General features: G+C 34.5%; 2 protein-coding genes across 3 annotated transcripts; both read right to left on the bottom strand.

Annotated features, from left to right (window-relative positions):
- Positions 1-6: 6 nt before the first annotated feature.
- Tsp47F (Tetraspanin 47F) lies at positions 7-2,752 on the bottom strand. The gene is made up of 5 exons (XM_011314378.1): positions 2,528-2,752; positions 2,258-2,446; positions 1,954-2,124; positions 791-1,015; positions 7-703 (listed from the first exon to the last, which is right to left on the bottom strand). Exons 1-5 carry the CDS (start codon positions 2,588-2,590, stop codon positions 641-643), a joined length of 711 nt encoding a protein of 236 aa, XP_011312680.1. The 5' UTR covers positions 2,591-2,752; the 3' UTR covers positions 7-640.
- Positions 2,753-3,305: 553 nt separating this feature from the next.
- LOC105272305 (superoxide dismutase [Cu-Zn] 1) lies at positions 3,306-10,072 on the bottom strand. 2 transcript variants are annotated; one of them, XM_011314376.1, is made up of 5 exons: positions 8,477-8,564; positions 6,708-6,774; positions 6,414-6,626; positions 4,946-5,196; positions 3,306-3,910 (listed from the first exon to the last, which is right to left on the bottom strand). In XM_011314376.1, the coding sequence occupies exons 2-5, from the start codon at positions 6,756-6,758 to the stop codon at positions 3,817-3,819; spliced, it is 609 nt and encodes a 202-aa protein (XP_011312678.1). In that variant the 5' UTR covers positions 6,759-6,774; positions 8,477-8,564; the 3' UTR covers positions 3,306-3,816. The 2 variants fall into 2 exon arrangements, with proteins under 2 accessions (XP_011312678.1, XP_011312679.1); XM_011314377.1 differs by lacking the exons at positions 3,306-3,910; positions 8,477-8,564 and adding an exon at positions 9,984-10,072 and having other exon boundaries at positions 4,609-5,196.
- Positions 10,073-10,231: the final 159 nt, after the last annotated feature.

Genomic DNA, 10,231 nt, shown 5'->3' with positions numbered 1-10,231 from the left:
TTTTTTTATCTTTCACTGTTTGTTATAATTACTTAAAAGATGTAGACTCCTCTTGTATTTCTTCAATTCGTAAGATTAATTAATTATGATCATGCATTTAGTTATTCCGGGATGAGTTTTGCCAATAAGCCGGGAAAACATATATCATCTGTTTACGACTTTTCTAGATATTCCTCAGGAAAAATTTCTCCAAAACGGCTCAAATTCAAATTCACAATAATTGTCATGAATTTTTCATATCCAATATTGAGTTATTTTCACGTATTAATCTTTTACTTTTCTCACTAAATTATACATTGAAATGAGGGGAGTAAATGTCACTATTCAAAAGTGCATGCAATCCACACTTCGATTGTATGTTGTAGCTATATCACAAAGGACATATGTCAACCTAAATTATCTGATCCGCTTGCATTACATGGTTAATCGATTATTGATTATATATTATGGCCTTATAAATTTTTAATTTCATTTTTAGTTAATTGATAAGTAGCAATTTTTAAATATTAGCTGTATCTAGACATGAGTTGTGTTTTTTGTAAAATTAAAAAATAAAGTTTACCTTTTTGTTAATTACTTTCCGCATTCAATACTTGAGTAATTCATTTCATCATTGAGAAAAATCAAATAACTACTCTTCTCATTGCTCCCCATCTTTTTTGATTGCCATCGCAAGGCAGCAAGCGAGCACGATTCCAGCCAGCTAGTGCAACATAAGAATATAAAATGTAAAGTTCATTCTAGCGGGATGTCATAAAATACGTAAACGTATACGTATAAAAATACGTACCTCAATAAAAGCGATTCCAATGCCAACGCCAATCAAAATTCGAGCATTATTTTCAACCCTCATCTTCAATTGCAAGTAGCAGCCGTCTCTGTAAACTTCCACATTTGATTCAAGACATTGATTTCCTGTATCTCCATTTGTACAACATGATGATGGCAGAACACCAGGTTGCAGGACACCAGCCTCAATCCAATCTTTTTCAGACTCAACCCCACAGCACTTTAGCTAACATATTATGAATAATATTTCAAAAAAATTGTATCAGTAAACTGAATTTCAGCAAAAGTTATGTGTAATGAACAGTAAGTCCCGAGCATAGATCCAACAATCCAATAATGTTTTATGGCGGAGTGTGTAGATTCCCATTACCACAGAAAAGTTCTAAATTCCCCTAATGGAGGAAACAAATAGTTTCAGAGACATGATTTTTTCGTACTATTTCTCACTATTCCTCGTCTGACTTGATTCTTGACTCGTGTGGGTGGACAGTTTTCGCCTTGAGCTCGATCGCAATAATAAATTTCGTCACTAGACCGTTACCCAGGTAGGAATGCAAAGGCTCGACGATGGGGCTAGCCTTTTGAAAACCTTGTTCTGTGAGGCCGGACAATATGAGGATTAATACAGGCTTGAACTGGTCTTGACTTGTTGAGAGTGAGATACATTAGACTGATAACAGGCTCATGTAAATCTGAACTAGATGAGTCTCAACAGACCAGGCTTATTAAAAACTTAACATAATAGAATTAAATAATTCATTTTTCTTTTTTCTATTTTATCTAACTGAATCATTAACAGTATATTGATTTATTTGTTTGCTTTAAAATATTTTTGATGGTTATAATTCTAATTTAATAAGAACAACCATTTTTTATTATAAACAAATAGCCTTACGATATTTCACTAAACTTTGATGTCAGCCTAATGAAAATTTCCTAGAATATCATCAACAAAAATGGTAAGAGAAAAGAGAAATTGTTCTTTGTAGCTTCCGAAGCGAAACAATCAGAAAATCGATTCTGCACGTCACAATATTTGCAAGAAATACGGTCGCCATCGACAAAACCAAGTTCGTGTAGTCACGCTCTCCGAGATCTCTTATCAAATATGGCTTTTAACCTACTTTTGTTATTTTTTTTTTGTGTTGTTGAAAATTCACTAACCTTTGTCTGTACATCGTCCCATGCCATTTTGTCTGATTCTGACTGGCTGTAGTTTTTCATTGAATATCTGAGTGATTCTTTCATAACGTCTGAGAAATTGCTTCGAAAAACTGCAGCAGCAATTCCTACTGATAACTCAATGATGAAGATAAGGAGCATGGCGCCAGCAAACTAGTATTCATGATATCCCATTCAATTATTTTGGCATTCATTGGTTCAAATTTGTTTTTCATTGTGACCGTATAGTATAGAATAGACATTGTCATCGTATTTAATTAGTAAATGATTATAATTGATGACTTACGGCCATGAGCAGTGTGTAATTTTCCTTGATAGCACCATAGCATCCCAGAAATGCGATAATAAACACTATGGCACCAGCCACAATCAGAACTACAGGTGGACCCAAAATCTTTCCATCCATAAAATGACTAAATTCTCCAACATCTGCCAGTACGATAGCTCCAGCGGATATAATCGCAATACCAGAAATCTTAAGAAAAAAAATGTAACATGCACTTTCGAGGACCGCACGTAATTATTGGATTATACTGAATCACTCGCTGTGACTTACCGCAAAGATTAGATTGAAAATAAAGAGAATGTATTTGATGACACTCATTCCACAAGTTTCCATGATGATTTTGATATATCAAATCAATCAATCAATCAAATCAATCAAATCAATCACGATCCTAAAATTTTAATTACTTTAGTTGAAATTTGTACAGTCTCTCGATCGAGTGATGGAGGTCCGGTTGCGCGAACAGTTGTGCGTTAATGCTCTCGCAAGTTCTCTGTACACCAGAAAGGCTATTATGGTTTCGATCGAAATTCCTGGAATGTTTTACTCAGCAACTCATTCGTTATATATGTGTTCACGCCACGATATCCCTATTTATTTTACTTCTAAAAAAACAGATGGAGAAGATATGATGAAATACATAGATGAAACAATGTAGTAGAGAAATTTAATAAACTTGTTGGTAATTGTGAGTTTGCAGTCCGAGGCGAAGCTCAAACACAGTGGTCAGAAATAGTATATTGCTCACCTAGGGAGGAAAAGAAGACAATTCCTTCCCACGTGCAAAATTACCACCCTCGCCTCCGGCTCGCCTTCGGTTCGGGTGGTAATTTTGCACGTGGGAAATGCTTGTCTACTTTTCCTCCCGAGGGTTGCATACGATTTTTCTGTCGATATGCAGCGAAAGTGACGTTTCTAACCGAACGAAGTGAGGTTAGAATGCTCACTTTCGGCGCATGTAGGCAGAAAAGTTTTTTTCGGTCAAGTGACGAACAATATTGAACAATATTATCACTGAGTAACAAAAATTACATTTATGATTCATGAGTCAGATGAAAAGCTCTATTTATTGCTCGGAAACTACAAAATAAGTCTACACAAACATCAAAACTATATTCTTCTTTTAAAAAAGAAAGAAAAGTTTCCAACATTACCAAATGCTGTTGGCGAAAAAAAAAATGATATATACAATTGCTAAGTACCACACAGTCACTAGGACAAACGGTCTGAGAGCCGATTGTGCTAGCCTAATCTCCATACCACCACTTAACAATCATTTAGCGAATAAATTTTCACAAAAACATTTTTATCCTGGGCTTCAAATATATAATAGAATTTGATGCAACTCGGCCATGTACACTAATCAAATGACTAAGGTATCCCTTAAAACGTTTAAATAATTAGAAAATCTTCAGAAAGTTGGTAATTATAAATACTGAAAGTTATAAAAATGCATAACTTAAGTAACATATCATATATAAATTAATCGTCTTTGGATCTTCTCTATAGATTTGATGACGTTGATATAGGTTTTAGGTAGGAGGATTCTTTTAGTCTTGTCAACCAAAAACGGACACGACTATCAATAGAATAATGCCTACAGAAAAGGACATGGATGCAGCTGATGAACGTGGAAGACTTCCCACCGGTGACCTGCGAGAAAAAATTTATCATAGAACCATGATTGTTCAAGATGCCTCACACATTATGATTCCGAACTCGTAAATTACGGGAACCCATATCGTAAATTACAAGTTCCGACCCCGTAATTTACGCTCCCTTTCCCGTCATTAATGACATCTCAATCGCGTAAAATCAGTGATTGGAATTGTATATGCAATATAAATCCCCTTTAAAAAATGCTGAAAAAAAGTCAGTGAAAGTCATGTTCAGATGACCCAAAATATCCTCAAACTTGAAGATTTGGCGTTGCCCAAAAAAGTTTTTTTTATATGTAGCCTTGAATTTGCGATCGCAATCACAGATTTCGTGCGATTGGGATGCCGTAAATGGATCGCGTACTTTGTGTTTCCAAACGCGTAATTTACGCGATCAGAAATTTCGTAAATAATGTTCTAAATCTGATATTCCAAATATAGGGTTTTCTACGCGCTGAAGACGATAGCAAAATTAAAGAATCATCTTCGATAAAATTTCTCTGCGATAATATGCAATGAAGACGAATTCAAATGGTTATGTTTAAACATTTCAATCATATCTAAATTTATGACGCATCAAAGAAACCATAAACAGGATAGTGTACGTCATTAGATACCTACATAATGAAAGAATTGATTGCATTATCTATAGCTACATATAGAAAAAATGTAGCAATAAACACAATAACCTCAAGCTGTTAATATCATTTATTTGGAGCTTAAAAAAAAATTATTTGCATGGGCTTACATTAAACTATTATCATGACTGATAAAAAATGGTAAAGTTCAAAATACTATCAAATAAATCAGATCAACTCTGAAAGCCGTCATTTAATTTTTAAGCAGTTTATAGCGATCCGAAAGATAAAAGTGTAAAAAAATCAAATAAACAATTCTATCAGTAGTAATACTTTGCATTTGATAATCATGAGGGATTGGAAAGACGAGAACATCTGCTTGTCATGGAGGAAATTACTGGAAGAAGTTTTGGGAAAGGTATTTGCTGTTATCGGAGCTGACGTCAACCTACATGATACCGATAACACCACATCCCAGTCGGTCGCCAGCGTTGCCAGTGGTTTTTGATCCTTGGTCCTGATTTTTCCCAAGGTCATCAACATCGGAGTGAATGACGACCCCGCGCCCAATGATGCTATTGGGTCCTGTCAGGGAGATAACTTTATCGACGATATGAATGGTAGCTTCATTTTGGTCGTTAGCTTCAATATTGCCAAGATCTCCAACATGTCTCGTACTGTCTGATGGAGCGCCGTGGGCCATCTGCAATATAAAAACATTGTCGGATGGTCTGCGAGACAATGACGGTAAATGACGGTGATATCGTTGACCTCAATGATAGTGATAAGGTCTAAGTTATGCTAAGATCAAAAGAAAGCGGATCAATCTACGCGATTGATCGTCAGTCAATCTTCTCGTCTCAATGAAAGCAATGATGGGCACTGCTAAATCTATTTGGGCTTTAAAACCCAATAAAGGCATTAATTGTCTGCTAATGTTTTATTTCGTTCGATATAAATCGCAAGTCTCAAAGGACTGAGTACTTGGAACTTCTTCAAGTTTTCCAAGATGTGATTCGAGGAGGACTTTGAAGGCTTCAGAAATTACGGTATATTAAACTTTCGCACTTGCCCTCGTCCTTTTTTGGCATTCAGAAAAAATATATGCAGGCTTTTTTATTCAGTTGTCAATGAAATTCGCTAAATAATTTTTCAATTGCATCCATTCACTTATAACCATTAAATCTGGGAATATTGAATCTGGATTTTTTTTAGTCTTAATCCTTGAAAAATGTAAGGTCTCAACTCCAGAATGATTGAGTGATATGTTTTTTGTAACTTAAGGATGTTCTGGCGGGGTCAGAACGTATCCGAAAAATGAAGAGAATCGAGTGAAACTTTTTTAAAACATTATTTAAGGCATTTCAAAACCATGTGCAAAATTTCAAAAATTTCATCAACAGAAAAACAATGAAAATAAATTGCAAAATTAGTATTTATGCATAAGGTTAAATGAGGCATCGATAACTTTAGCATTTTCTCTACATTATCCATCAATCGGCAATATAGGTAAAATGTTGAAGTTATCGATGCTCCACTTGACCCCGTGTATAAGTAGCAACTTTACAATTTATTTTCATTGTTTTTCTGTTGATGAAATTTTTGAAATTTTACACATGGTTTTGAAATGTCTTAAATAATGTTTTAAAAAAGTTTCACTCGATTCTCTTCATTTTTCGGATACGTTCTGACCCCGCCAGAACATCCTTAGGGACTTCGGACTTTAAAAATGAAATGTGTTCATCCCTGAGTGAAAATATGCACACAGTTGAATGTAGTGCTCGTATTTTTTTGTTACTGCAATACAATTCAAACCTGCATCTACTTGTTTAAGATTTCCATCAAGAACGAACACTTTCAATCGACACTTTTCTTTCAGTGTACCTGTAACGTTTATTACAGTAATGAATAATAACCTACATTTTTTGGATTGAAGTGTCCGCCCGTAGAGGTGCAGTTGTTACTGAGATCTCCTTTCTCATGAATATGGAATCCATGCTTGCCTTTTTTCAAGCCAGTAATGGTTCCAGTTACACTGACAGGTCCATCAAGCTTACTCTGAACGAACTTAATTGTTCCAGTTACCGTCGATGATGCATTATGCGGTAGAATTTTCACTACTGCTTGGATTTCCTGAATGAAATACGGGTTATTACAATTTTTAAATTCCTTCCCTTTTCTAAACGCCTACGGTTTTTCTACTGACGAACTTACTTGAGCGATAACCACTGAGGCGATTGATAAGACCAGCACAAGGACTTTCATGTTTAAAATGCAATTTCTGAAAAAGAAACAAAAATAATATTTTCATATTTTTCATGGTTGAATGGAACAGCGTTCCTTTTGAGTGTCGACAGCTTCCATAGATGAAATGCTGATGTCAAACTATTTTGACCGCTAACATTTCAATTAACTCTAAATATTATAATTGAAAATATTTTCTCAATTCCATAAAATTTTATGCCGACAATATCGACTCATTTTTGTGACACATGAGAATTTTTCTATATGTACATGACTGAGGGACTATTTAAAGGTTTAAGCATATGCATGATACGAGCCACGCAAATACGTAGTACGTTTTTTAAATGAGATAAAGTGTTTTCTGGAATGAACTATCATTCAGAAAAACTCCGCATGTCGGCCGATGCGACAAATCACATTTTACATTTTTTAGATATTTAGCAATATAAACGTAAAAAATTCAAGGCCGGCGAACCAGATTAACCAGAAATTTTATAATTAATTTCAATGCAGTGACCTCATTGGTACTTTATCGATTTTGCTTGTCCTTTAGGAACGTCCTGTCATGTGATGGACTGGTGAAGGTTTATTTGTCCATTTTTTTTATGTCCTCTTATACCAACAGACACTTGAAAAGCGAATATGTGGAAGAATACTCTTATATGAGGAAGAATTTCAGTCTCTCCCGGATAACGATGAAATAGCGTAATTAAAATCAATTACATATTAATATGTAATGCCATCTCTCTCTATTACGCAACACGCGGGTTTAGGCGTGATGTAGCTAAAAACATTTCCCTTAACAGTAGACAACTATTTGTTAGGATTCTAATACATCTATTGGCAATTGGGAAAAATATATAGAAAAGCAATAAAATTGTCTCTCGAGTGAACTGTTGATTCTTTTTTCAACCATTTTTAATACTGTTCCCAATCCACAAAAGTTGAACATAAAAATATTATCACACGCACCGATTCAATTATTTCGGTTATCGAAAAAATTTTCGCAACGAAATTTGACACTTTCTCTGAAAATACTTGAAAAGCTTTCTTTTCAAATGACGCAAGTGAAATTTCAATTTGTTGGCTGAATAATTTATTGTGAATGAAAGAATAAAAATTGACATTAGCTGGCGGTTGGGATGAATTGCGTTGTACGAACGTCTTGCACATATTGTATTAAAGAGAGAGGTAGATGGACGGAGCTAGAGACTGATGACGTTTTACGGGTAGAATTTATCCTCCGGAAGGGTAAACATTATCGCGCATCTGATTAGTTTCGAATGCGCACAATGAATTAAATTTATTCGTCTTGGATGGATAAAAATTATTTTTATGACAGTATAATAATTAACTAAAAGATAATCATACCATCAATTGTACACTGTGTGGAAAAAATAATCTTCTAGTAGAATAGAATTTATTTTACTTTTAATCAATTTCCTTATTCAATATCAATTTTTGCTAAGCGTCAGAATAAAAATTTTCCAAAAGTGCGTCACACACTTTTACTCTACCGTAAGGATAATTTTTATTGAGAATTCCTCTCCATATAGAAGTATGCATAACTTTTCATATGACCCATGAATATGTTTCTATAAAATAGAACTAAAGCAGTTGGAAAATTGAAAGATTACGAATATTAAACTCTGATGCTCCAGAATCGTAGTAGTACAAGCCAATAAACAACACGATATCAATGGTAAAAAAAAAGATTATGAAAGGGAAACGAAACCTACCGGTTTGACAGACACAGCCTACAAGACTGACTATGGATGCTGGAGCGACAGCTTATATTCGGTTGCCAGAGGCAGTCTGGCGAACCCGTGCCATTCTCCCCTCCAGCACCGTTTATTTATCATCAACTATAAAATAATCCCCATTGCCTACTTTGTAGTTAGATAATCTGCTCCAACAAATTAACAATAAAAATGGCTCATAGACGAGACATTAAGTAACAATCATTAATGGGATCATTTAACATTATGTATCCCTTGCAGAGGAGTACATTACTTTCACGAACCCATACACTTGGAAATAAACTCACCTATCTTAACCTTTTCCTCCAATTACAGATATTTGACTTACATACGCAACTTTAAATTTCATGAGCTCTTTTTGTGACCTTGGAATCAATGCAATGTAAAACTGTAGTCATACGGGAAAAGAACTGAATCTCCCAAGTGTTACAGTGAATTTTACCACTAAAAATATTTCTCATTTATGTCCAGCATTAAGTAGATGTAAAATAAATCGAGTAGTAATTAGATAATCTGTGGCAGATGATTATTGCATCGATTCTGTAAATGATGGTCATAACTAACCGGTAAAATTATACACTCGGCCGCGTTTTTATGTCATGGAGTAAAGAGAGTTATTTTATAGTTATTCATGATCGTTGATTATTGATAAAAAGCATCTATTTAAAAACAATAAGTAGTGATACCCATTGATATAATTTTCATATTTCAATTTTCATATTTCAATTTTCAAAATCAAACAATTGAAAAAATATTGCTAAACTCATTTGTTTACTCTTTATGATTTTTTCAAAATCGTGGAAATTAAGGTCATCTACACGGTTGTTAAACTAATCAAGAGAAATGATTCAAGGGGTTTTCCTTCACATATACAAGGCCAAAGTAGTCAAAGTGTAGGTCAACGATTGTGTTGAAGGACCGCAACAAGAAATAGACACATACAATGATTCAGTTATTAAACTAAAATTTTCTGTGAAAAAATTTCAGAGTCTCCGTGACGGAATAAAAACAAATGGCAAATCGACTGCAAAAGGCCTTGTACAGTAGACGCATTAGGTATGACAATCACGAAGAAATATATAGAACGAAAAATTCTACAGGTGAATTACGCATAGTCTACAATTTTATCCAGTGTAAATAAGTTATTTTCATTTTTTTTGTTTTCATAGGCATCAGATCAATTTCATAAAATTTGTCTGGTGTTTTATTAAAATTCGAATAAAGATTTTCGCGTGCCAAATTCAAAAAAACCGGACAAAATACACCATGTGGGTAAATTGATCAGCAGGAATTATTGAGTTAGGATAATTGGCGCAAGTAATATTAACATGAATGAATTACGTATGGGTAAAAAAGTTGTGGATCGCATTTCGACTTGGTAAATATGGGGCGGGAAATTTTGACGTGTCACTCAATAATCGATGCACTTGTGTGAATAATGGGACGAATAAACGTACAATGGATAAAAGTAAAATATATAATTTACCAAACAGCAGCGACAGTTGTGCGAGTGTTGAAACGTAACTGAGTCGTCTTTGCTGATTCTAAAGATGCCACGGCTTCGCCTCTATGTATGTAGTATAAATGTAGAAAGAACTGTACCTGTGTGAGACTCCTGCCCCACCTTTTTCCTAGCTTTTTCTTTTCCTCCTTTCATTTGATGATTCCAAGACATTCGAAACTGATTATGAGACATACTCGTGGTTGACTAGAGTGTATTGGTTTAACCACATG

This window comes from Fopius arisanus, unplaced genomic scaffold (assembly GCF_000806365.1).
Source record: "Fopius arisanus strain USDA-PBARC FA_bdor unplaced genomic scaffold, ASM80636v1 scaffold00159, whole genome shotgun sequence".
In the NCBI taxonomy this organism is placed as follows: Eukaryota; Metazoa; Arthropoda; class Insecta; order Hymenoptera; family Braconidae; genus Fopius; species Fopius arisanus.
Note: the sequence above shows the minus strand (reverse complement) of the source record. Positions and strands in the feature narration are given on the sequence as shown.

Bases quoted from the DNA above. Each gene is read 5' to 3' on its own strand.
- Tsp47F (XM_011314378.1), bottom strand. From the start codon at position 2,590: ATGGAAACTTGTGGAATGAGTGTCATCAAATACATTCTCTTTATTTTC. The intron at 2,125-2,257 runs GTAAGTCATCAA...CATGAATACTAG, and splicing joins ATTACACACTGCTCATGGCC to TTTGCTGGCGCCATGCTCCT. The intron at 1,016-1,953 runs GTTAGTGAATTT...ATAATATGTTAG, and splicing joins GGGACGATGTACAGACAAAG to CTAAAGTGCTGTGGGGTTGA.
- LOC105272305 (XM_011314376.1), bottom strand. From the start codon at position 6,758: ATGAAAGTCCTTGTGCTGGTCTTATCAATCGCCTCAGTGGTTATCGCT. The intron at 6,627-6,707 runs GTAAGTTCGTCA...TATTTCATTCAG, and splicing joins CCTCAGTGGTTATCGCTCAA to GAAATCCAAGCAGTAGTGAA. The intron at 5,197-6,413 runs GTAGGTTATTAT...TTTATATTGCAG, and splicing joins GACACTTCAATCCAAAAAAT to ATGGCCCACGGCGCTCCATC.